At 70.2% G+C, this 25,288-nt stretch overlaps 5 protein-coding genes across 6 annotated transcripts; 1 reads left to right on the top strand and 4 right to left on the bottom strand.

Annotated features, from left to right (window-relative positions):
* Positions 1-141: 141 nt before the first annotated feature.
* ZBTB7B (zinc finger and BTB domain containing 7B) lies at positions 142-15,371 on the bottom strand. Its single transcript, XM_052797246.1, is given in 4 exon segments — positions 142-1,672; positions 2,095-2,619; positions 2,621-3,099; positions 15,080-15,371. Coding segments are annotated over 3 exon segments (1,416 nt in total). The 5' UTR covers positions 3,091-3,099; positions 15,080-15,371; the 3' UTR covers positions 142-1,251.
* Positions 11,155-12,806, top strand: LOC128146124 (splicing factor 3B subunit 4-like). Its single transcript, XM_052797249.1, has 2 exons — positions 11,155-12,578; positions 12,732-12,806. The coding sequence occupies exon 1, from the start codon at positions 11,744-11,746 to the stop codon at positions 12,434-12,436; it is 693 nt and encodes a 230-aa protein (XP_052653209.1). The 5' UTR covers positions 11,155-11,743; the 3' UTR covers positions 12,437-12,578; positions 12,732-12,806.
* A 635-nt stretch (positions 15,372-16,006) lies between the features above and the next one.
* On the bottom strand, positions 16,007-18,713 carry LOC128146123 (mothers against decapentaplegic homolog 6-like). Of its 2 annotated transcripts, none has more exons than XM_052797247.1 (4): positions 18,652-18,713; positions 17,832-18,245; positions 17,584-17,697; positions 16,007-16,866 (listed from the first exon to the last, which is right to left on the bottom strand). In XM_052797247.1, exons 2-4 carry the CDS (start codon positions 18,223-18,225, stop codon positions 16,331-16,333), a joined length of 1,044 nt encoding a protein of 347 aa, XP_052653207.1. In that variant the 5' UTR covers positions 18,226-18,245; positions 18,652-18,713; the 3' UTR covers positions 16,007-16,330. The 2 variants fall into 2 exon arrangements, with proteins under 2 accessions (XP_052653207.1, XP_052653208.1); XM_052797248.1 differs by having other exon boundaries at positions 17,599-17,697.
* A 1,989-nt stretch (positions 18,714-20,702) lies between these two features.
* Positions 20,703-23,882, bottom strand: FLAD1 (flavin adenine dinucleotide synthetase 1). Its single transcript, XM_052797666.1, has 7 exons — positions 23,601-23,882; positions 22,719-23,478; positions 22,092-22,239; positions 21,790-21,888; positions 21,511-21,700; positions 21,045-21,118; positions 20,703-20,964 (listed from the first exon to the last, which is right to left on the bottom strand). Exons 1-7 carry the CDS (start codon positions 23,865-23,867, stop codon positions 20,829-20,831), a joined length of 1,674 nt encoding a protein of 557 aa, XP_052653626.1. The 5' UTR covers positions 23,868-23,882; the 3' UTR covers positions 20,703-20,828.
* A 257-nt stretch (positions 23,883-24,139) lies between these two features.
* On the bottom strand, positions 24,140-25,190 carry CKS1B (CDC28 protein kinase regulatory subunit 1B). Its single transcript, XM_052796941.1, has 3 exons — positions 25,048-25,190; positions 24,459-24,586; positions 24,140-24,390 (listed from the first exon to the last, which is right to left on the bottom strand). Exons 1-3 carry the CDS (start codon positions 25,104-25,106, stop codon positions 24,338-24,340), a joined length of 240 nt encoding a protein of 79 aa, XP_052652901.1. The 5' UTR covers positions 25,107-25,190; the 3' UTR covers positions 24,140-24,337.
* Positions 25,191-25,288: the final 98 nt, after the last annotated feature.

The following is a 25,288-nucleotide window of genomic DNA, read 5'->3' as shown; positions in this document are numbered from 1 at the left end:
CATCCCTATGGTGCCCCCAACTCCACAGTGTCCCCATCTGCATCCCCACAGTGCCCCCAGACCCACTCGCTCCCCCAGGCCTGAGTAGAGTTGCTCCGGGGAGGGGATGCAGGGCGGACAGACAGCCGGGCACTGGGGGGGTCCCTGCTTCTCCGTTTATTACCAAGCAGCCTTCGTTTAAAAAAAAACAAACACAGACAGACAGACAGACAGACAGAGGCGACCCGGCAGGGCGGGGGGCGGCCGCCCGCCAATTATTCGTTTGGTTCCTGACACCAGAGAGGTTCAAGTAGCCGAAAATTTCAAGTTCACCATAAGGCACTTTAAAGCCATGACAGGAGCCGAGCCCCTCGTCCCCATCACCCCTCCCGGCACCCCATGGCAAGGGACAGATGCGTGGGGGGCCGGGCAGCACTGGCGGGCAGCAGCGGAGGGGCCGGGGGGGGAATATATTACATCATCTTTTTAAATATAGATAAACTCTTATTTTAGGCAAATAGTGCCGGTCCCCTGCTCCCCCGGCGGGACTGCGCCCTGGGGGGGGGGGGGGCATGTGCAAAGGGCAGAAGGGTGACCGCTGGGGTCCGGCCACCCCGGGGATGGGGGGTCCCACAGGGCCGGGGTGCTTTGGGGGTCGGGGGTGGGGGGGCCGGGTGGGGGCCGGGGCTGCCCCACACCCGGGTGGGCTCACCCGAATAGTGCAACCAAGAGAAAGCAGCCGGGAGTGCAGGGGCGAGGGGGGCTCGCCGGGGAGGGGCTGCTCGGGACGGGGACGGGGACGGGGGGTGGGGGACACAAGCTATGTACAGCGCGGGGCGGCGGCCCCCCTCTCCGCGCCAACCGGGGAGAGCGCGGGGCGGGGCCGGCAGGGGGCGCCCTGGCGGCCCCGCCCCGCGCTCTCCCCGGTTGGCGGGGGCGGGATTGTCCGTGGGCGCCCCCGCCCGGTCCCGGTCCCGACCCCGCTGGGGGGGGGCATCCACGGGGAGGGTTTGGGGAGGGACACACCCCGGTCCCGCTTCTTCCCCGCCACCACCACCCCCGCCGGGGCTCCGCCGCCCGGGCACGGCGGTGGGGGGGGGACCCGGGCACGGCGGGGGGGCGGCGGGGAGCCCCCCACCCCATTGTGCAAATCGGCCAGGGGGGAGTTTCCCCCTTTGCATAACTGGGAACGAACCGTGACGGGGAAAAACGGGAACAGAAACTCCGGCGGGCACGGCACGGCTTGGCGCAGCACCCGCCATCGCAGCAGCCCTATGCCGTCTCCACCGGCACGGCGTCATCCGGCTGCGGCCCTTCCTCGCCCTCTTGCTCCTCTTCCTCCTCCTCGGGCCGTCCTGGACCCCAGTAGCGGGTGATGGAGAGGCGCAGCCCATCCAGCCGCCCGTTGGAGAGGTCGAGGCCGGGGGGACCGGCGGGTGGCGGGGGCGGCTCGTCGCGGCGACGGCGGCGGGTCCGCACCTCCAGGCAGTTCTGGCCCTTGAGGTGCCGCTGGAGGTGGTCATCCTTGGCGAAGGCCTTGTGGCAGAGGTAGCACTCGTAAGGCCGGGCGCCTGTGTGCAGGTGCATGTGGTTCTTCAGGTCGTAGCTGTGCAGGAAGCGGGCGCTGCAGCGCTGGCAGGAGTAGGGCCGCTCGCCCGTGTGCTTGCGCATGTGGATCTTCAGCTTGTCGTTCCTGCGGGGGGGGACACACACAGACAAGACATCGGCACAGGGCAGCCAGCATCCCCGGGGAAGGAGCCACCCAGCCGCGGCAGGCAGGGGGATGGTGCCGGCAGGCCCGCGGTGGGGATGTGTGGCAGGGATGCTCTGCAGGGCACGGGGGTGTGGGCGCTCTGGCAGGGCAGGGGACCTCCTGGCTGCCTGGCTGGGGCGTGCGGGGTCCACTGCGGCACTGGCGGTGGTGGGAAACAGGTCCCTGCGCTGCACCACACCAGGTCCATCCGGCAGCGCTTACAGGGTGCAGACGACCCCACAAACGTGCACCGCACTGGGCCAGGGATGCGGCCAGGCACTGGCAGGGCTGGCAGGAGAGGTGCCATGGGGATGGTGTCGGGTACCCGTCAGGCAGGGAGGGGTCCGTCTGGCAGCACTCACCGTGTGAAGCGGACCCCGCAGACCTGGCAGGCGAAGGGCTTCTCGCCTGTGTGCGTGCGCATGTGGCGGGGCAGCTTGCCGGCACCGTGGATGACCTTGTGGCAGACCGGGCACTCCTGGGGCATCTGCGAGCGGCGCTTGCGCACCAACTTGTCAGGCGTATCCAGCCCAGGTGCCAGCGACTCGTGGTGCAGCGAGCTCAGGTACGCCATCAGGTCAGGGTCAATGGTGTCCTCGTCGGAGGCGGCCTCCTCGGGGGACAAGGGGGGCTGGTAGGGGAAGGGGAAGGGGTGTGGGGGCAGCTCCTCCTCCTCCGGCAGCTCGAAGCTCTCATAGGGCAGGGGCAGCCCCTCAGGCAGGGGGGGCGAGGGCATCTGGGGGGGTGGTGGGGGGCTGCCGCAGCCCTCGGCCTCGGTGGGCAGCTCCTCGGCGTGGTTGTTGAGCCGGGCACCGCGGGCTTGCAGGAACTTGCGGGTCTTCTTGCTGCGGCGGGCGGCGGGGCGGGGGGGGCAGCGGGGCGGGTGCCTCGCCCTCGGGGAGGGCGGCGAAAGCCTCCAGGTAGCGGCGGGCACGCTCGCAGTCGCCATCATCAGGGCCAGGCACCTCCATCCCGCTGCCCTGCAGGATCTCCACGCAGGCGGCGATCACGCAGGGGATCTCCAGCAGCTGGGCGGCACGCAGCACCTCGCCCATGTTGGCGCTGCTGATGGTGAGTGTGGCCGTGTAGGCGAACTCCAGCAGTGCGCCCAGCGCCTCCGGCCCCACGAAGTCCAGCTCGCAGACCTCCTGCCCCGGCCCTGGCCCTGCGAAGAGCTTCTTGAAGTAGCGGCTGGAGGCAGCCAGGACGGCACGGTGCGTGCGGTACTCCAGCCCCTGCGTCTTGATGGTGACATCGCAGAGCAGCCCCAGCTGCCGCTGCTCATTCAAGCAGCTCAGCAGCTCGCTGCTGTGCTCAGGGAAGGGGATGCCGATGAGGTCGTCCTCCGGGCTGGCCATCGTCCTCACCTGCGGGAAGGACGGGATGCTCACCGACTGGCACAGGAACCAGCCAAAAGACGGCACTCAGAGGAATCGTCGCGGCTGAAGCATCAGCTCTGCCACAAAGCCGGGGTGCGAGGAAACCATCGCACGGGGCTTGGTGGTGGTGGCACCTTGGACTGGGGTTTTGGTGGGACACCGAACTGGGGTAGGCAGGGGGCCTGGGGGCTGCCCTAATCCCTCCACACCTCATGCCGAGGTTGGCGGGTGGCAGGTCCCCCGCCGCAACCCCCCGCGCTTCCTCCGCCGCCAGCACCCGGCCACCCGCGCCGCCCCCCACGACACCACAGCAAAGGGGGAAATCTCGGCGTGGTGCCTTTGAACGGTGCCGAGGCACGGCGCTTCCTGCACCAGCCCACCCACCCCCCCGGCCCCCCGGCACGGCCAGGCGCAGCCGCCGGCTCCCGGCAGCCCCGTCCTGGGAACACGGGCCTCGCCGGCGGCGGGTGTGGGTGGGCGGGCGAGTGCCGGGAAGAGGGCCCCGAGGGCCGTGGGCCGCCCTGCGGAGCCCAGCCGGGCTGGGAACAGGGGCCACGCTTCCTGCCACCACAGATTAGGATCAGCACCCGCGCCACCGGTTCCTGCCCCCGCTCCTGGTGAGGGCCTGGCCCCCTCCCTCCCCCTTTGCCCCAGCCTGGGGCCACTCCTTGCCCAGTCAAGCCCTGCCTGCGTGAGCCGGGCCTTTCCCACGCTGTGCCTGGCAGGGCTTGGCCTCAGCTGTAAACCCAGCACTACTGGCAGTGGCACCCAGGGTCCCCAGGGTGCTGCACTGGGGACCCACACATCCCCATGGAGCCGGCGCAGGTGGGCGATGGAGCCTGTGGGAAGAAGGAGCCTGCTGCCCTCCTGACCCGCAGGCAGGGTACAGGCAGCAGTGGCATCTCCGGTGCTGCAACCTGGCATGCAACTCCATGCCCAGCCATGGGTAATGCCCACCCATCTCTCTGGTGCTGCTGGGTGACACCAGGGCTCCTGGGTGACACTGGGGTTGGAGGTCCATCTGGTGGCTGCAGCCCAGCCTGCACCCTGGGGAAGGCAGAGGCAGGCACACAGCACCACCATGTCCAGGTTCTCGGTGCTGCCAGCACCGTGCCGCGCCACGCTGAGCGAGCCAAGCCACGGCAGATGGCGGCATGTGGCACTGGATATTGCCGAGCCGCACCAGGCCACGCTCAGCTGCGCCAGGCCCATCAAAACTGAACCCCGCCACGCCGTGCCGGCCCGTGCCAAGCCACGCTGTGCCGTCGGCGGGCGCGGGGGACGTGCCCCCTCTTGCCTGTGGAGGGGCGGCGCGGCCAGCGGCCCCCGGCGCAGGGGCCCATCCCCGCGCCGGCCGCTCCCTGCGCTTGGGCGGCCGCCAGCTGGGGCTGCCTCGGCAGGCGGCTGGGAACGGCCCCGGAGCAACCGGCTGTGGAGCCGCCCCAGCCGCTGCCGAGCAGGCCCGACCGGCAGGGCAGGCAGCAGCCGCCCCTGAAACTGGGAGCCGGGCAGTGCCGACCGCCCGGGATGACGGCGCCAGTGCCAAGCGCCCATGGCTGCCCCCCCTCCTTCCTCACCAGGAGCCCATCCTGCCGCCGGCTGGGGTCCCTGCTGCTGGCCAGGGCGGGGGCGAGCGGATTAGGGGTGATTAAGCCATCAGAGCCCCGGGAGCCAACAGGCAGCGACAGCCCCCGGTGGGATTAGGCAGGATTAGCAGCAGGGGCAGGATTAGGGGAGGCAAGCGCCCCACGCCGCGGCTCGGGTGGCTGGAGGGGGATGATGGGGATGTGGCGCCCGCCAAGGGTGGCCTGGAGCCCTGCGGATGCCCAGGACTGTCACAGGTAGTGGTCCCGGGATGGGGTGGCAGCACCTGTATCCTCCATTGCTGCCTCCCCCAGCTAAACCCCAATGGCAGCAGGATGGACCCCTCTGTCCCCTGGTCCCCACAGCACCCCCGGCTCCACAAGACACGCAGGCATGGGGCGCTCAGAGGGCTCTCCCTGCCTGCAGGGCCACGGCCAGAACCCGCCAGCTCGTGCCTGTGTGGGGGGCTCCTGCACCAGGGGGTGCCCAGGCCCAGTGCGGCAGCCAAGGCCCTAGCCGTACCCTGGCGGGTGGCAGTGCGCTCCGAGGAATGGGCAAAGCCGCCGGTCTCACTGTGTCGTAGTGCAGGCAGGAGCAGCCTTGGCGCTGCTGGTGCCTCAGAACTCACCGGTGGAGGCCCAGCTCAGCCCAGCGAGGGAGCCAGGACCCCCATGAGTGGCCACGGGGCCGGATGCCTGCGGACGAGGGCGCAGGACTGGGGTAGGGCGGGGGCGAGGCGGCGGCAGGAGGGGGATTTTCCATCGCACCAAACCGCCCGTTATGGCTTCTTCCCCAACACCCCCACCCCCCCGCGCATCCTCCCCGCTGGAGCGAAGTCACATGCTGAGCGGGTGCTGCCATTGAGGAGATCACAGCGGCGATAAGGAAACGGGGGGGAACGAGGTGTGAGGGTGCCAGAGCCACCCCCAGCCCCCTGGCAATTGCTGGCCGGCGCCAGAGATGATGGCGGGGGGAGCACGGACCAGGGAGGAGGCTGGCAGCGATGCCCATGCCCCCACCGCACCAGAGCTTTCTCAGTTACGTCAATGCCTGCGGCTGGGCCCGTTTTCGGCTGCAGCAGCTACACGGGGCTGGGGAAAGGGGGGGGTCGCTCCCCATGCTGAGCCAGCTCCCATGCCAGAGCGCGCAGCAGCAGGAACAATGCCTGCCTGGGTCACCCTGACATCCCGCCACCGGCCTGTGCCGCCTGGCACAACTGTGGCCAGCCCCCATTCACCTGCCAGCCCACCCCCTGCCCTGGGGGTTTGGCTGCCCCAGCACAGCCACACGCAGCAGGGTGGGGGTCCGGCCCTGCAGCGCTCACCCTGCATGGGGACTGGCTACGTCCTGTGCCGCCAAGCCCGGATGGCACCCTGCACACAGGCACCATGCCAGCCTGTGCCGGGCACCAGCCCCGGCTTGGGGATGGTGGGAGATGTGGGGTAGGAGGGGGTGCCTGGGGGGGGGTCCCCCCACCTGCTCCCCCATGGGGAAGGTGGGCAGGGTTCCTGGGGAGCACGGCCCCCACCCCAGGCTGCTGCTGAGTGCCGCTGCTTTCGGTCACAAGAGTCACAAACGCTGTCGAGGGACTTCACAGCCGCACCGGGGAGAATGAGTCACCCAGGAAGGGGAGTGCGGCGCCAGCCATCGACTCAGCCCCCGGCCTCTCACCCCGCAGGGGCCCCTCGCCCTTTGGGAGCCGGGAAGGGGACCCAGGTGTCCGGGCCATGCATCCCCCCCACCCACCACATTGCCCTGCCTGAAGCTGGTGGGGAGCCATGCTGGCCCAGGCACTGGCCGCCACTGTGCGGGGGTTGGCATGGCTGCAGGACGGGGGGCTGTGCAGCCCCTCTGCCCGCCCGGCGGGGAAAGCGGTGGGCCAGGGTCTGGCTGGACTGGTGGCCCTGAAGTGGCATGTGCCAGAGGTGTGCTGGGGGTCCTGGTGCTGGAGGGGAGGTGGCAGGGGGAAGCGGTCTTGCTCTTTGAAAGAAGAAAACAGCGAGCAGAGACGAAAGGAAATGGTTTGAAGAGAGAAGAGGATAAACAGATCCCCCCGCCCCACAGCACCAGGGAGCGAGCCCCATGGCACCACCCTGGCCCCTTGCTGCCGTCTGGCTCCTCGCGCCCGCAGTGCCACACAGAGAGCTCCCGGTCCCCAGGCACCTCGAGTGCCTCACGGGCATGGTCGTGTGCCATGGCCAAGGCACAGAAGCCATCGGCACTGAGGAAGGGGGTCCAAGCACTGTGGCCTAGGTCTGCCTCCGCACCCAGCCAGCGCTGCCTGGCGCAGCTCCTAGGGCCCTGTGCCAGCCCAGCACAACAGCCGGGTTGGAGGCTGGGCACGGGCAGCCCTGCCATGGTGGAGCAGGCAGCTGCAGGACCAGCAGCGTCTCCGGCACCAACCCTGGCACCTGCAGCAGGGACAAGCAGCCGTTGGCCCAGCCGAGCCCCCACACCGGCCCTCTGCCCGCCGGCATCGTGCTGGCACCATGGCCCCCTCCTGCTGCCAAAACCTTCCCCGCAGCCCGGGCCAGGCAGAGGTACGTCCGGCTGCCTGGCATTGCCGCCGCAGGGTACGGGCCCTGCTCTGCCAGGCCATGGTGACTGGGACCTCCCGTCCCTTCCTGTCCCGTCCCATCCCATCCCACCGGCAGTGAGGGCGGTGCAGGGCTCGGGCAACGCCAGCATCCCGGCAGCCTCCCGACTGGTGCCAGAGCAGCTGTGCCCAGCCCTCCCCATGCCCAGTGGTACCACGCCAGGTTCCCACCGCTCCGGCACCTTCTCCACCACGACGGCTGGTGGTGGCTCGGTGGGCGCGCGGCTCACCTGACGCGTGTCCCGGCGTGGCTCGGCACTGTGCCGCGGCCGGGTCGGCGGCCTGCGAGCGTCAGGGAGGGGAAGGCAGGGTGCTGTGTGAACTTGGCCCCGCTCCCCGCTGCACTTGAGCGCAGGATCCCACCTCAAAAGGAGTCGACGCCCACACCCCGGGTCACGCACCTCCCAGCCCCACTTCCCAGAACACACACGGCATTAACCCTTCACAACTGGTGCCGTGTCGCGGGGTGCCAACGCGGAACCGGGCAGGGGGCATCCCCCAGCCCCCTCCCATGGGAGGAAATTCCCAGCGCCAGCAGGACAGGCGCCTCATGCCGCGGGCATCCCCTCCCCGCCATTGGTATTGCCTCCCCGCCGCCTGCCCCGGCCCCCCGCGCCAAGGCGTCAGATGGGCCCTCACCCTCCCGCCGCCCCAAGGCAGGGCGCTGAGTGCTGGGTGCTCGCCACTGGCCGCGGCCAGCCTGGCTGAGCTGGGAGGGCGCCTGCGCTCGGCGGGAGCGGGGCTGCCACCGCAGGGCTGGGCTCAGCATGGCGTGCCGTGGCCTGCCTGGCCAGCCCCGGAGCCGCCCCCCAACCCTGCAGATGCACGTCCCGCTCTGCCCCCGAAGCGGGTCCCAGAGGTCCCACGGTGGCTGTGGGACGCCGTGACCTGGGGAGGGGGCTTGGGGACGGCCGTAGCCAGCACTGCCTGGTCCCCTCCGCTCCCCGGGTAGGGGCATGCATGGGCCACGGCCCCCCCTCTTGCCCCCCCACAGGCCCCTGAGGCCGGCTGCAGGTTCGCGCAATCCCCCCCTGTAATTACACCCTCTGCGTCCCCAGCTAAACAGCAATTAGCAGCCCGGGGAGCGCTCCCCACACCCCACCGCTGGCACCCAGCATCCATCCCGGCCGCCCACACCAGCCCGGCCCCGGCTGTGCCAGGGCGCTGCGGTGGGGCTGCCCCCCAGCCGGGGGGCAGCCCCGCCGCAGCGCCCTGGCACGGCCACAGCCAGGCTCTGGGCAGCCGTGCCAGTGCTGCCAGCAGCACGAGGCCAGGCAGAAAGGGGAAGAGTCCTGTGCCAGCGTGGCCACGCAGCCGGGCAGGGAGGGGGCCTCCGGCCCCAGCAACGTTCACGGAAAGAGCAGGGTTGCGCAAGAGCCTGACCACACGGGCGGGCATTGGGGACAGCAGGCGGGCAGAGGGGCAGCGGCGGCTGCGCCGGCATCTTGCCTATGCGGGCCAGCATGCCCTGGCATGGTATCCCACCTCCCCCATCACCGGGGACCGCATGCCAGGCGGGGGCTGGCTGTGCCGCCACGGGTCAGCCGGGTGGCCTGGAGTGCAGGCAGCACGCGGACAGGAGGCAGCAGCGGTGCAGGCAGCCTTGCCTGCCACGCTGCCACGATGCTCTGGGCTGGCTGGACACCCCAGTGGGGGGCACAGGCCCAGGCCAGCGTCCCCAGGAGGGAGGGAGGGAGGGACAAGGCACCTGCCTGCCAACCCTCTGCCTGCCCTTTGCTCCCCATAAAGGAGGGGAATGGCGCCAGCCCCCCCTGGCCCAGGTGTGCCAGGTGCTAAGGGCGGGAGATAAGGTGGGCGAGGCGGGCAGGGAGGGGCACAGCATGGGCACGCAGCCCTGACTCAGGGTTCCCGCTGGTGGCCAGGCCCCGCTGGGGTGAGTCACCACGTCCCCCCCACCCTGGGGGTGTTGCAACCGCCCACACGCGGGCCGCAAACTACTGCTTGCCCTGGCCGGGGGGCACCAAGGGTGCCCACCCAGGGGGGACCAGGCAGTGGAGGCGCTGGCCTTTGGGGAGGATGGACTGACCTTCATCCATCCTCCTCCACGCTCTGCCCTTGCCTGGGCCAGTGGCACCCTGACCAGTGTCACCAGTGATGGGACATGGCCCCATCCTGCACGCAGCCAGGACAGGCTCCAGCAGCATCCTGGCTCCCGCATGGCACCAGCCCCTCTCCTGACAGCAGGATGGGCACCCCAGCCGTGGGCATACCCATCTCCCGCACCACGTCCCGACATGGGGGACCCCAACCTGCCAGGACAGGGGGTCCCATGGCCACCTGCTCGCCCATGGGCAGCCAGGACAGATGTGGCCAAGGGCGCATGACCTCTGTGGGTCACCCCCAGGGCTCCCCACTGTGAGTGTCACCATCCCCCATGCCAGGGAGAGGCCACAAAAGGCTGGACACGGGCCGTCCCCGGCTGCTCCCTGCCAGGGCGGCCCGGGGAGTGGGGCCACGCGCAGGCAGGAGCAGGCAGAGAGAAGGAAGGTAGGAAGGAAGGAAGGGGTTGCTGAAATGGAGCTCGGGGAAAGGGGGAACAGGAAGGAAATGGTCAACAGCAAACCCCACTTTTGATCACCCTGGCACGGGGCAAAACCCACCCACAGGTTTCCCCAGCAACTGGGGGACCGGGCTGCGGTTGAGGTGGGCAGCGCTTGGAGGGGCTCCAAAACCAGATGGTGCCCAGGCTGCCCCTGCCAGCGCCGAGGTAGGCACAGCGGAGCCAGGCATCCTGCTACGCCCCAGTTTCATGGCCCAGCTTGGCCAGGACCCTACTGGGATGGAGCAAGGCTCGGCTGCACGCGGGCACCCCGGCAGCCTGTGCAAAGGGGTGCCGATTGCAGCAGGAGGAGGCTCTGGCAGCCCTCAGCCTGGGACAGGCAGCTGGTCCCGCTCGCCAGCCCCATGGTGAGCCAGCTCTGGTGCCTCTCACCCTGCAGCACAGAGTCACGGGAGCCCCTTGGAGGGCAGCCAGATCCCCTGGGTCCCACCACACCGCATGGCCCTGGGGGGCTCCCCAGGCTGGTGGAATCTCCTCCCCAACATAGGGTCCCTGTCCTCACGGCACCCGGGGGACTGAGCACTGCCAGCTGGCACAGGATGGGCCCCGATGCTCCATCCTGGCACTGGGGCAGTGCTGGTCCCGGTGGGGTCACCCAGCAAGGACAGTGCCAGCCCACAGCCCCCCCCTCCACACCCCCCGAAATAGCCCGGCTTCCGCCCCCACGGCAGCTGCCTGCTGCCAGCTCCCCGCTGCCCACGGCTGATCCCGGGGGAGGGAAAGGGGGGGCAGGCAGCTCTAATCTCCCCCAAGCCCACATAGCACTGCCAGCAGGGCTGTGCCCGATGCAGCCTCCCCAACCCATGCAGCGCTGTGACCGAGACCCCAGCCAGCCCTGTGCGATGGGGACGGCGACGGTCCCAGCCCTGCAGACCTGCAGTGGAGCAGAGCTGGGGGCAGCTGGCCGTGGAACCCCAATGTGGCATGCGGGGCTGTCCCAGAGCCGTCCCCAGCCCCGAGCCCCACCAGGATGTCCCTGCCATGCCAGCTGGCTCAGCAGAGCCCAAGTGGGATGGGAATCCCCTTCCCCTCCGCTCCTTGGCCACACAGCAGGACAGAAGTGGGGCATCCTCCTGCCCATCCTCAATGCGGCACCCAGCCCCATGTCCCCGGGGACACCTGTGGGAGAAGAACCGAAGCAAAATTGCCGGGGCACCACTGTGCCCACTGTGTGCCAGCCTGCCTGGCCGTGCTTCCCAGCCTGCTGGCATCCAGGGCAGGCAGCGTCTGGCACCCACCCTGCCCAGGACCCAGCACCTGGCAGCAAGACCCTGTACTCACCGCCCCCTCCAGCCGCTGCCCATGGGGCCTGGGGACATGGCAGGGACAGCCGGGGCAGAGCGGAGCACACAGCGCAGCCGAGGCTGCCGGGAGAGGCCAGCGCTCGCCTGACCTACTTCTCCTTCCGCATCACCTGCTTTCATTTTCCCTCGCCATGGCTCGGTCCCCCCGCCCGCCCACAGCCCCGCCAAGTCACGCCACCAGCTCCGGGGGCACGGAGAACCTGGGCCCCGCAGCTCCTGCCGCACCAGCGTGCATGTGAACTGGCCACCCATCCCCGGACACAGAGCGTGGCCGGGGTCTGGGTGCGTTGAAAGTCACCGGCCACAGCACTGGCACCGGCCGCCTCCCCCGCTGCCTGCACGGCCACCCAAGCGTCACCTCCCTGGCACGAAGCGAGTTTGACGGGTCTCAGCCCAGCCCCTCGTCGGGTCCTCTGGCCGCCCCGGGGCTTGCTGGGGTGTGGACATGCAGCTCCCGGGGCATGTCGGGGACGCCAGCGCTGCCGCGGGGAGCCGGGCAGGCGCCAACCCCCCAGACAGGGTGGCCTCCCCCACCAGCACCCCGCCGGCTCCCGCGGTGGGGTTACCATGGAAAGGCGGCGGCAGCGCAGGGGGAGCGTGGGCTCCCGGGGGCTCCCGCCAGCAGCCCGTGTGCTGCCAGGAGGGATTTCTCCGTGGTTTCATCATCCGCCGCCCGCCCTGAAGGAGAAGTTCCTGCTCCGTGCGCGGGGCAGCGGTCACCCCTCGAGGGCTGAGGTGCAGGGGCTGCGCTGGCCCTGCACCCCCCGCTGCACCCACTGCCCGCCCCCGCCACACTCAGGCCCATCGCACTCGTGCCACGTGTGCACCGAGGGTGCACGGCACCAGCTGGCAGAGCTGCGCTGCCACGGCCTCGGGCTCAGCACCGCAGCGCTGCCAGCAAGGGGGGGCTGGCCAGCCTTTGCCCAGGCGAGTGGTCTCAGAGGGTCCCCACGACCCAACACTGACGCCTCCCCGCTGCCTCTCACCTCCTCATGCCTGGGGGCTTCCCCACTCTGCACCCCCGTCCCCAGCAAGGGCACCCCAGCCCCAGCCAGCCCCTGGCCCAGCCCCGCTGCTCTGCACCATCCCCTGCCCCACAGCTTCCCCTTCTCCACGCACCCACTTCAAGTTCCTGAGCCCAGCCCCTCCCTCCACACCCGGCACCAGCATCACCACCGCAGCCTCGAGACGCCAGCAGCTGCCGCGTGCCTCTGCCAGCGCCAGAGGACCCCAGCCTGCTCCCCACAAGCCTGCTCCTGAGCAAGGGAAACCGAGGCACGCTGAGACTCACCGCACGCCAAAGCCAGCACCACCTCCCCCCGCCTGGTGAAAGCAGCCCCAGGTCAAGGGCAGTCGCGGCCCAAGACGGCGGCTCTGCTCTGATGCGGGCCGTGGCGGGAGGGTAAATACTGCACCCCACCCCAGGCAAACAGCCGGCTGGGGGCAGCCAGCCAGGGGGGAACAGGTACAACAGGGCTGGGTGCATGCGGGGTAGAGTCCACTGATGCTCAGCAGGTGCTACCGAGCCACTGGGCCCGGTGGGCGCCCCTTGTAGGGACCCTCGCCAGCAGCGAGAAGCGAGGCACCCACTGCCGCTGCCAGTGTGCCAGGCCCAGCAAGTCACTGGCATGGCGTGCCGGGACATGAGGACACCCACCCTCCGCTCCCGCCTCTACCGGCACCAGCGCGGCGAGGGGTTCCTGAGCTGCCTCCCTGCCACGATGGTACCATCCCCACCCGGTGCACCCGGGGATGCAGCCGAGCTTCTCACCGGGCCGGGAAGGGTGGTGGGATGGTGACAGCACCCCGTCACCCATGGGGTGAACACACGGGGGACCTTGGCTGGATGGTGGCACCACAACCGGACACCGGCGGGAGGTCTGGCAGCCGCTCCCGGGGACCCTGCTGGTGGCACCGTTTTCCCGCAGCCCCGTGCGGAGAGGCAGGGAAGGGCCCACGCACGACCGCCCCCCACCCCACGGGCGACATGTCCACTGGCTACCGGCCGCGGCAGGCACGGTCGGGGCGCGGAGCACCGCCCGCTCCCAGCGCACGGGGACCGTGCGCCGGGAGCGGGCGGTGCTCCGCGCCCCGACCGTGCCCGCCGGTAGCATCCCGGATCCACGCGACTCACCGCAACCGGGCTTCAAAAGCCGTCGCCGTACCGGTACCGGTACCACTACCGGTCGGTCAGTACCTCCGTACAGACCCCGTCGGTGGGTTTCGTCCGCTCCCACCCGCCGCCGCTCACCTGTACGCCCCGCCCGAACTACGGGCAGGTCCCGGGGCCGCGGCCCCGCCTCCACCTTCACCTGCCGCCGCCGCGCCCCGCCCGCCCCCCCCACTCCCCCCCCACTGCCGCCGCCGGGGCTCCAGGAAGCGCCCGCCCCCGCCCCTCTCATTGGGCAGCGCTCCGGCGGTCCGGCCTCCTATTGGTGGGAGGGGACGCCCATCAGGCCCGCTACACACACCCACCCCCCCGGGGGGGGCCATGCGGGCCCCCCCCGGGACCGGGGTGCGGGGGGGGGGGGAAGAGCTGAGTCAGAGGCACGGGACGGCGGCGATTAACGGGGCCGCACTGGGACCGACCCCGGGGCTGGAGACGGGGGGGGGGAGCCCGGTACGGCCCCGCCGGCGCCTCGGCCGGTGCCAGGCGCCGAGCGCGCCCCGCCCGCTGCGGGCGCCGAGCCCCGAGGCCGGCCCGCCCCGCTCCGCCCCGCGGGTACGAGGGGGGAGAGGGAGGGGCGGGGGAACCGGGCACGGGGTGGTTGTGGGGAGATGGAGAACTGGGCACCGAGGAGGGGGGGATGGAGAACCGGGAGGGGGGGTGAACGGAGAATGAGCACGGAGAACCGGGCATGGGGGAGGGGGGGATGGAAAGCCAGGCGTGGAGAACGGGGAACCGGGGGAGGGGGGGGGGCACGGATAGCCGGGGATGCCGAGGGGCGCGGCGGGGCAGCCCCCCCCAAGCCCCCGGCTCCCGGCGGCGCTGGGGCAGGGCGCGGCGGCTGCCCACCCCCCCGAGCGGCCCCTCCGCAGGTGCCTGGGCGGGGACCCCGCGCAACCTGTTTGGCCGCCGCCGGCCCCCGGGAGGCAGCGGCGGCGCGGCGCGGCCCGGGGCTCACCTCGCCTCACCCCGGCCCCCCTCCTTCCCCTCCCCTCCGTCGTCCCCCCCCCGCCCTCCCCGCTCCTGACTCAGAGCCCGGCCGCTGCCCGGCGCTGGCGGAAAGTGTGAGCCGCCGCCGCCGCCGCGGGCTGCCAAGGCAAACACCGCCCCGCGCAGACGTTATGTCAGCCGGGCGGGCGGGCCGCGCCGGGGGGCAGCGCTCCAGCGCCGGCTGCCCCCTCCCCAACCTCGTCCGCCGGGTCCCGGTACCGGGCACCTGCCGCCGCGCCTCGCCCAGCCCGCCCGCTCTTTCCCCGGGGCTCGAGCTCCGTTTCCCTCATCTCCGCCCGCCCGTCCGTCCACCTGCCTCACCTCCCCCCCCGGCCGAACCTCCGCCTCTACCGCCTCCCTTCGCGCACCGTCCGTCCGTCCACGCACCTGCCTCGCCTCGTCTCCCGCCCCCCCACTGGCCCCGGCCATCCCCTGCCCGGCCACGCCACGGGCACCGGCCCGGCGGGCTCGGGGTTCCCGCGGGGGCGGGAGCGGGGGGAATGAGGGGGAGGAATCCACAGAAAATCCCCCCCACGCCGCTGCCGCCGACAGCCACTCCCGACCCCGCCGCCCACCGGCCCGAACCCGGCCCCCCGCCGCTCCCCGCGGAGCCCCCGCCCGTCCCCACGCAGCCGCCGCGCTACGTCGGTGCCGGAGCCCTCGGTGCCGACGGCTGCGCCCCCGGTACAGCCCGGCCGCCAGCCCGCCGCCCCGGGGGCGGCCCCGACGGCGCGGCCCGCACTCACCTCCTGCCCGCGGGGACGCGGCGGGGCCGGGGCCGGGCGGGGGCCGCGGAGCCGCCAGGCCCGTCTCAGCCGGGCCGGCGGCGTGGCAGGAAGGACCGGGCGGTCATCGCGGCCCGGCCGCGGCCGCCTGCAGAGGGCACTGCCGGTCCCGGAGCCGAGCCCCGCCGGCGGCGGGCGCGCCGTCTCCGCGCGGTGCCGACCCACCTGGGGACACGGGGGGGGTCTTTGGTGCCGCTGGCACCGTTTATTGGGGTTACAAATACCAGGCGCAGCCCGGGCCCCCCCGCAAGCCGCGCTCGCCCGGGGCGGGCCGCGCTGCCACGGCGGCTAGAGGGGCCCGGGGACCCGCCGCGGGAGACCCTGCACCGGCGCCAGCGCCCGTCTGGGGCCGGCCACGAGCTCAGCTCCTGCTCGACACCTCTGGTGCTCGCCTGCCCCAGCACCTGTCCCAGCACCCACCCCACACCCATCGAGCTGTGTTCACCTGCCTCACACTCCAGCTGTGCTGATCTGCCTCACACCCACCCAGCTGTGCTCACCTGCTCCATCACCTGCCCCTCACTTGTCCAGCTGTTCTAACCTGCCCCAGCACCTGCCCCTCACTTGTCCAGCTGTTCTAACCTGCCCCACACTCCAGCTGTGCTCACCTGCCCCATATTCCAGCTGTGCTCACTGGCTCCACATCCCCAGCTGTGCCAGCTCACTCCAGTTCCCCCCATGCCTGCCATGACCCCCAGGCCCACAGCCCCCCTCCCCGCCTGCACTCTGGGGCTCTGCCCCACGTCCCTCCCCTCCTGCAGGCCCCAGCCTCCCCTGGCCCTGCCTGGCTCCTGCACACCCTGCCCTGGCCACCCTCCCCAGACCTGGCCCCGGCCAGTACAGTGCTGGGGGGGCTCCTGCATCGCACTTTTCTTTTTTTTACAAAAATAAGATAAATTAAAATAAATTTAACCATAAAAATAAAAGAGAGAAAGAGATTAAATAGTATCCTGCATCAGCAAGAGACCCATGGCCGGGGACAGCAGGTGCTGGCAGGGTGGTGAGCCAGGCATGGGGGACACTGGACCCCTCCTGGGGATGGGGCAGAGGGTGCCAGCGAGGGTCCCCTGGACCAGGATGGCCCCCCTGCTGCAGTGCAGCCCTGGAAGAGAGAGGCTGGGGGGGTGGCAGAGGGGCCCCCCAGCTTGTGCCCCCCTTGCACCCACTTGGGGGGGGGGCTCCCTAGCACACCCCCCTGCCAGCCCCAGCCCCTCAGCGCGGCCGGTTCAGCAGGACCTCCAGCCAGCATGGGCAGGAGGTGATGAACTGCCGGGAGTAGCAGGGCCCCCAGCCCTTGGCAAAGCTGATGCGGATGCTGTGGGGGTCGCAGGGGCCCTCCCCAGGGAGCCGCAGGCTCCCCACACCCCCCACCCGCTCGTAGTCGAACACCTTCGCTGAGTAGCCAGGCAGCACCTTGAGGACGGTGAGCCCGCAGGCACTGGGGGGCCCCAAGGTGGGCGAGCTGACGAAGATGGGGTGCTCGCTGCGGTTGTAAGCCCACACGCCACCCGGCTCCCGGCTCAGCAGCAGCCCCCAGCCGATCTTGCCGCGTGCCCGCTGGACAGCACGGCTGCAGTGGGTGGCTGGCAACTGGCCCAGGCAGAATCCGCTGCCCTGTGGCAGCTCGCAGAAGATGTTCACCGACGCCTCATGCACGGCGTAGAGGCGGCCCACACGTGTCCGGTGCTCCCAGTAAGCCAGTTTGCACCAGTAGCTGTCCTTAACAGTGCTCTGTGAGAGGCTGGTGTCTGGCGGGGGAGAGCAGAGCCGTCACTGCTGGGCAGACCCACCTGCTGCTGCACCGGCATGGCCAAGCCACGCAGCTGGAGGGGCCAAGGGGAGAGACGATGGGGAGGGAGCAGGACATGGGGGGTCCATGTCCCCTGGTTCATGCAGGGGCCCACAGAGTGGACAGACAGATGGATGCGGTGCCCCGGGGATGTCCCAGCACAGGCTCCAGCATGGGGCACGAGTCACCGGAGCTGCTGCGTGCTGGCACATAGGGCCAGACCGTCCCCAGCCACTGTCCCTGGGGACAATGGTGAGGGGGGTCCCCAGGTGTAGGGAAGGTGGAGCCCCAGTGGCCAGCGGCCTGGTGGCCAGCAGCCAGGCTGGAGCCGCGGCTGTGTGCGTCAAGGCACATTGTGTGTGTCCCTGTGGGCAGTGCTTCCTCCAGCGGGGAGCCTGGCGCCACCAAAAATAACAGGAGCCGCAGTGGGGGGGCCAGGGCCGGGCTGGTCCCCCGGCAGGAACCTGTTGTCCCGTGCCGGAGCCTTTCCTCCCACCAGGAGTGGCTGCCAGCTCCTCTCCCCAATTTTCAGGCTCTGTGTCCTGCACCTCTGCCCTGACCAGCAGTGGAGTGGGGGCAGAGCTGCCCGGGGGGAGTCAGTCCTGCCTGATGCCCCCCTGCCCGCTGGGCAAGGGTGAGGGTTCAAGCAGCCCTCAGCATGGCGGGAACATCTTACCACGCCAGTCGCCACCGTTGTAGCTGAACTCCATGAACTGGGTGCCGGGGTGCTGGGGCTCGTCTGGCCAGGAGGGACCGCAGGACGCCTTCGAGTAGGGGGGTGGAGGGGTCTCTGGGTGGGGAGAGAAGGGGGTGAGGGGTGGGACGTGCATCCTGCCCCCCCTGGAGTCCTGAGACAGCTCCAGACACCAGAGGTCGGAGGGTGGGTAGGCGATGAGGGGCTCTGGTGGAGCCGCCGGCACTCACCAGGTGCAGCCAGGCGGCTGAAGTGGTGGGGGTTGCAGCAGAGTGCAGCTGCGTCCCCACAGCCCCCCCGGCCCCTGGTGCAGTAGCAGAGATGCTTGAGCTCATGGGGCTGGCGGAGGTCAGGCCAGCGGTAGAGACGGCAGAGCAGGACCTGGGGGGGCAGCGCCTGCTTGGCCCCCCGCAGCTCCCCCCGCGGTGCCCAGACACAGCCGGACTCCCAGGCGCCCCGGCTCTCCACCGCCTGCACCAGCAGCTCCAGCTCCTCGTCCTTCAGCTTCTTGAAGAGGGCGTGCGCTGCCGGTTTGAGGGCTCCGGGGCTGTCCTCGGGGCTGGCCGCTGCACAGCGCTGCCGCCACAGCCGCCTCACCAGTCCGGCACGGCGCGAGCGGAACATGGGGTGGTGGCAGGGACCACCTGCGGGATGGGGACAGGTGTCACCCCCATGCTGGGAGGGTGTTGCGGCTGTGGGGGTCCCTGGTGGAGACCTGATGCATCTCCTGCGCCGGCAGAGCCACGCTCCCCTTCCCCACCGTGGTCCCGGCAAGGCTGCAGTGCTCGGGTTTGCCACTGCTTGCGGCTGCTTGTCCCCACAGACACATTGGGACACAGTGCTGCTCCTATGGTGATGGGTGACCCGGAGGTCAGGTGGGGATGTGACCCCAAAACCAACCGCCCAGTGCAGGGGAACCTGCCTGTGCTGAGACGGCGAGGGCAGGGCTCTGTGCACCCCTGCCTGCAGCACCCACCCGCCCCCTTGCTGCCCCCCCCCCTCGGCATGGGGCTGGGCGAGGGGTCCCTGGGGAAGGGGGGTCTCACTCACGGCTGGCAGCGGAGCTGGGTGCGAGGAGCCAGGGCTGCACATGGGACCATGCTCTCAGGGCGGCCGGCACCGTTCTGCCTGCGGTGTGCCGCTGCCAGGACTTTTTCCTGTGCCGGGATGCTCTCCCCTCCCCCGGACCTCCCCGTTTGGAGAATTCATTGATTCGCCCCGTCCCAGCCAGCCCTGGGACCGAGCCGCCGCTGAGGCCAGGACGGGCAGCAGCAGGGCAGGCGCCAGACACATGGGCTCCGGCAGGCAGGGATGCCCAGCACCATGCTACCAGAGCCAGCCTGGCTCCACGGGCAGCGGGGCACAGCCGGGAGCCCAGGCGGCACTGTGGACCGCACCAGTGCATGGCCACAGGGCAGGGTCCGGCCGCAGGAGCCAACCTGGGCACGGTGGAGCTGTGGCGTGCAGCCACAGGGCACCATCCCGGCAGCCCCCACCCCTGCCTGTGTCCACGCAGGGGTTGCAAGGACTAATTGAGCCCCCCTATGGTATCCGAGGTGGGAGTCTGTGCTGCCCCCCAAGTCCTCCCCATGGCCAGAGCCCCCCCTCCCTGGCGCTGGGTGAGGGTGGGAGCCGGCTCCACAACAAAGTGGCTAATGTAAACGGGACCCTTATCCCACGCCGGGCTGCGCTTCCTGCTCCCGACTTCCCGCCGAGATAAGGGAGGCTATGCTGGCGCCAGGCGCTGCCGCCAAGGCTGGGGCGCACGGAGCTTCCCCCGCGGCAGGGACAGGGCTGCAGGCAGCCCCCACCCCGGGACCAGGCATCGGCACCAAGCCGGCGCAGGCAGCACTGGGGCACAGCGGGCTCAGCCAGGTGGGGGACCCCCAGCCATCCCCATGGCAGGGCCCCAGTTCTCCACGCGTCCCGCTGGCTGTGACCTTTGCTGCAGCTCCAGCCAGGCTGGGCCTTTTGGGGACATTTTGCTCTGGTCGCTTCCCACTGGCTCTTGGCAGCACTGGTGCCGGCTGAGCGCGCGGGGCTGGGGCAGGAAATGGCCTGGAGCGGGGACAAGCGGAGGTGCTCTTTAAACAAGGGGCTGAGTCATGGGCAGGGATAAAGCTGGCGGAGGGACAGGCAGGAGGGGCAGGCAGAGCCACAGCTCCCCGCTCCTGCCCCTTGGCCCCTGACAGTGCGGGCTGCGGTGCCTGGGTCCTACCCAGGGCAAGGGTTGGAAGGTTGCAGGGGTGGGGGGCATGCTCCCAGAGCCCTCCCCAAATACACCCAGCCGGTCAGGTGCTGATCAGATTTATTGGGGTCTCTGTGATCGGGGGGAGCGCAGGCTGGAGCAAGGTCCCAGCGCTGGGGGTCCATCAGCATGGGGCAACAAGCAGTCCTGGAGAGGGGAGAAAGGCACAGGGGGTGAGGACCCCCTTACCAGCACCATGGCTGCATGCCATCACCCCCCAAGAGCACCACGGCTGGGCCCCCATCACACTGTCACCCCCAAGCACCACAGCCAGGCCCTTGTCACCCCCCAGGAACACCGTGCTGAGCAGGCAGCTGAGGGCAGGGCACTCACCCATCACGCAGGGGCAGGCAGGAGGTGCCAGGGGTCCTGTGGCATCGGGGGGGGACCGTTCCCTAGTCCAGCAGCTCGCGGATGCACCAGCTGCAGAGGAGGAGGTAGACGCACTCCCGCAGCAGCCGCAGCAGCCAGGAGCCCAGGCGCAGCCCCAGGGAGGCATTGTTGGGTGCCGGCAGTGCCACCACCCGTGCCGCTCGCCTCAGAGCGCCCAGGGGACGGGCCGCTGTGGTCCGGAGGAGGCGCATGGCCGATGAGGGATCAGCGGGGTCTGACACGGGGAGACAGCCACGCTGACATGCAGCTCCCCAGCAAGCGCTGGAACCTGCTCCATTCTCTGGGCTTCAAAAGCCTCCACAATAGCGGGTGCAGGGAGGGGGCACTGGCCCAGGGACCCTTTTGTTTGGGCAGAGCTGGCCTCACCCCCGTCCCGCTCCTGCCAGAGCCCCGCGGGGCCCAAAGGGACTGGCACGGCCAAGCGCGAGCGTAACACAGACCGCAGGCTGAGCACAGCAGGTTTATTCAGTGCTGGCAGGCAGCAGGTTTATTCAGTGTCATCCCTGGCAGCACCAAGGACATCTGTGGGGGAGCCGGCTGCTGGCGGCAAACCAGCAGAGCCTCCCCGAGTGCAGCTCACAGGCCTTCACTGGCGGGAGGTGCGCTCATCTTCCTCGTTTTCCAGCTCGTAGGCAGGCCGGTAGCTCTCGCGGCCCCGGGCGTCGGTGTAGCGCAGCGCCGGGTTCTTCAGTGTGTTGGCCATGCTCCCCAGGGAGGTGTAGCTGCAGAGAGAGAAAGCGGCTGCAAGGCTGTGCCCAGGGGCATCAGCTGTGCCAAGCAGAGGGCAGCACCAGACACTCACCCCTTGTCGTAGAGCACGCAGTAGGGGACAAAGAGCTTGCGCAGAAATTCCCAGATGTCCCGGTAGGTCCAGTCCTGCAGGCAGAATTGGGCAGGGATTGCCACAGAGCCAGGCAGTCTGCCCCGTCCTCCCCAGAGAAGGTAGCTGGCTCCCCCCAAGAGCACACAGGAGAGCCAGCTGGTCCCCAGGGTCCCAGAGCACCCCTGTTCCTCCAACACAGGAAAAGCCCCCGGCGGGCAGGAATGAGCCCTGCCTGACAGCACCAGGCAGCTTGGCTGCCGCGAGGGGCACCCACAGCTGTGCAACAGGGCAGGAGATGCTCTGGGGAGAAGGGAAACTGGAGGGAAGCCCTCCGGGATGGGGGTCGATTAGTGCCGGTTTCTAGCCCCGTCACTTTAACCTGCCAGGCTCACTCTCCCACCAAGCAAGGACAGCCCCGTCCCCAGATTGGGTGGAGGCCATGTACCAGCAAGGGGTTCACCCGCATGTACGGGGGCCAGTTGGGGTCCGTCATGCACATGGGCATCAGAGTGCATGAGTAGGGGTCTGTCCGCCGTGTCCCCATCAGGACGGCCTCCAGCTGTGGCTGCTGCTCCTTCAGGTGGACCAGGGCCTCCCGGATGGAGCCCTCCACTGTGCAGAGCTTGATCTTGTACCTGGACAGGCAGGACGGGCAGCTGCCTGCCAGGCTGTGGGAGATGCTGCTCACCCCCTGCCTGGCAGCCCACCCCTCTCTGCCCCGTACCTCTGGACGGTCGCCTGGATGAACTGCTCCATTTCTGGGAAGGGGGACATGATGCGGATGTAGAGCACCTGCAGCTTCTCCTGCCTCACTGGGCACCGCCTGGGGAGAGACCCGTCGCAGCTGGGCTCTGGCAGATAGCGACTGGAAGCAGGGTGGGTGCCCAGTCCCCGCAAGCTGGGTCCCAGGAATCCACTCGTCCCCCTGGAGTGGGGCAGGGGAGAGCCTCGGAGCCCCGGCCAGGGTCCGCAGGACCCCTTCACCCCTGCCCCAGACCAGGCCGGTTGAGCCCCGCAGCCGGGTACCTCTCCACAGCGGCATGGACAAGGTGCAGCAGGGCTGTGCAGTCCTTGCCCCCGTTGAAGCCCACGCAGAGCTGGGCCAGGCTGTACCGGTTCAAAGCCTCTTCGATGGTCCGCAGTGCTGCTGCCACCTTCTGCCCCAGGGCCGAGCCTGCCAGGAGGGAACGGTTGGTGCCCGCCTGGGGCCATGCTGCCTTGGCACTGCCCCAGGGCCTGTGGTACCTCGCCCTCCAGGCATGTCTTGTCTCCAGACCCACCGCGGAGCCACCGCCGGCACCACAGGCTGGAGCCAAGAGCTTGCGCAACCTGGAGGTCTGTGCCATGGATGGGACAGAGATCCTGCCTGCACAGAGGAACCACAGCACCACTCCCCCAACACACGCTGTGCTCTCAAGGACTGGCACTGGCTGGCCCTAACTGTGGTTACAGGTCCCGCTCCTACCTGCGTGGGATGGAGCCCACTGCAGCGCCAGCAAAGCCTGAGCACCCCTCAAGCCCCCCAGCACACCAGAGCAGGTAAGCTCTGCTCCCAGGCCGGTCTTCCCACCACCCCAGCCCTGCTGGGCTGCAAGGCCTGCGCAGAAGCAGCGCGGAGGCACCGAGCCATGCTGCAGCACCACTTGCCTGTACCTGACTCAGCCAGGCCATAAACCTCCGTGGCTGCCAGCGAGACGCAGTCCGTCACCAATGGCACAACAACACCTGGCGGCAGCTTCTCTATCAAGAAGCGATACGCTTCCTCCAGGTCCTGCTCCGACTCCGAGTCCAGCGTCAGCTTCACACGGTAGTAGTTGTTGGCCCAGTCCGGGTAGGAACCCAAGCTGACGTGGCCCTGGAAGGTGGCGTCGGCCTGGTCCAGCACAGGCGTGATGAGAATCTCGTCGGCCGCCACGTAGATGGTGCGGGTGTGGAAGCGGGTCTGCTCACTGCGGAAGAGGTGGGTGAGGCCATCCAGGGCGCGCTCCATCAGCGCCGGGATGCCGGGGAAGATGTAGACGTTGCGCACGCTGACCAGTGGGTATTTGAAGGTGCCGCCCGTGCACCTGTCCATGCTGTAGTTGAGGTAAGAGGACTCAGGGACACGAGCCAGCTTCATCTCGGGGCACTGCGCGTCCGTCTTGCCAAAGAACTTGTGCACCAGGGCCACCAGCTCGGGGTGGGGGGTGACCCTCTCCCCGAAGGCCCTGGCCACGGCCTCGAAGGTCACGTCATCGTGCGTGGGGCCGATGCCCCCCGAGGTCAGCACATAGGTGAAGCGGGCGGCAAAGGCGGCCACCTCGCTGGCGATGGCGTCCACCTCATCAGGCACCACCGAGATGCGGGCCACCCGCACGCCCAGGGCGCGCAGCCGCCGGCACATGAAGAAGGAGTTTGTGTCCTGCGTTTGGCCCTGGGGGGACGGAGACACCCGTAACGGCGGGGCGCCCCGGGCCTGCCAGGCCCCGGCTCGGGAGCAGGCGCCGGCCCGGCCCGCCCCCCGCAGGCCCGACTCGCCCCCGGCCCCGGCCGCACCTTGAGGATCTCGTCGCCGATGACGATGATGCCGGCGGTGGCGGCGGAGCCCCGGGCCGCCGTGGGGCGGGAAACCGCCATGGGGCGGGAGGCGGCGGCGCGCAGGGTCCCGCCCGCCCGCAGTGCCCCCCACATGGGCCCGGCCGGCCGCCGCCGTCCGGCTAGGCCGCGACACCACCCCACGCTGATTGGTCGGGCAACGCGCCCGTCACGAGAGACGGCCAGTACGGATTGGCCGGGAGGCGGAAGCCGCGGGGACGGAACCATGGCGGCGGGCGGGGACGACGCCCGCTCCCCCTCTGTGGCTGTGGGTCCGCCCGGCAGGCAGAGGGCGGTGGCACGTGCACCTCCCCGGGACACCGGGAGCTCCACCCCAAACCCCCTCCCAGGCACCGGCAAGGCGGGGGAGGGGAGGGCTGCTCCGGGGAAGCCCTCCCCTACGCCCCGCCCCCCCCGGTCACCGGGAGCATGCCTGCACCCCCCAAAGCAGGATGCTGAGGCACCGGGAGCCCCCACCCCCCCGACACAGCAGACAGGAGTTCCCAAACATCCATTTATTGAAGCTTCAGTGTGTGCTCAGGCCTGGCGTTAGGAAGGGCCCCCCCCGGCACTGGGGCCGAGCCCCCCCCCCCCGGGCAGCGCTCAGGCGGCCCCGAGGGTCACGGGGTGAAGCCCCCCCGGGAGCGAGGAGGAGGAAGGTGCAGTCTCGGTGGGGGCTTCGGCGGGCCTGGGCCCGCTCACTTCTCCAGCTTCTTGGGCAGCGGCCGGCGGAACAGCAGGATGTGGGGCTCTGAGGGGGAAGGTGGGGGGTCAGGCCGGGCCCCCCCGGCCGCCGCCCGCCCCCCCGGCGGGGCTCACCTGGCTCGTGGATCATGTAGTGCACCCAGCCCTGGCTCTGCTGCACCCCCAGGTTCCGCCACTCCGACTCCGACAGCAGGTGGGTCCTGGGCACCAGCTTGGCCACCTCCTTGGGCAGCATCACGTGCCTGCGACCTCCCCCACCCTCAGACAGCGCCGGCAACGAGGACCCGCCCCCCACCCCGGCTGCAGGTTCCCCGCCGGGAGCCGCTACCGGGACCAGGCCCTCCCGCCCCATCCACCGGGGAGCCGCTAGAGGGAAAACTCCCCTCTTGCCCCACCGGGGGAGCCGTGAGTCGCCCGCCCCCCTCCCCTCGCTAGCGAGCCGTTAACGGCCTCCTCCCCCCACCGCCGGGGAACCGTTACCCAGACCAACTTCCCCCGCCCCACCGGGGAACCGCTAACAGGACGCCCCGCTCTTACCGAGCATCCGTTACTGGGACACCCCTTCCCCCCAACCTCCCTGGGGATCCGTTACCAGGACAACCCCCTTCCCGCCCCACCGGGGAGCCATCACCGGGGCGCGCCACTCCCCCCGTCTCCACCCCCTCCCGGGAGCCGTTACCGGGCCTTCCCTCCCCCGTCTTACCGGTACTCGAACTCCTCGTCGTCGTACTTATCCGAGTAGTAGATCTGCTTGTGCGCCATGCCGGCGGTCCGCGGTCCGCCCCCTTCCCGGCAGCCCCCGCCGCGCCCCTCACCTCAGCGCCCCGTCGGCCCGTTGGCGTCCCCGCCCCCCCGGCGCTTTCAAACGCAGCCGCCCCGCGCTCCCATTGGTCGGCGCCACAGAGCGGGCCACGCGTCATGAGGCGGAGCGGGAGCCCATTGGT

This window comes from Harpia harpyja, chromosome 9, assembly GCF_026419915.1.
Source record: "Harpia harpyja isolate bHarHar1 chromosome 9, bHarHar1 primary haplotype, whole genome shotgun sequence".
NCBI classification, from domain to species: domain Eukaryota; kingdom Metazoa; phylum Chordata; class Aves; order Accipitriformes; family Accipitridae; genus Harpia; species Harpia harpyja.
Note: the sequence above shows the minus strand (reverse complement) of the source record. Positions and strands in the feature narration are given on the sequence as shown.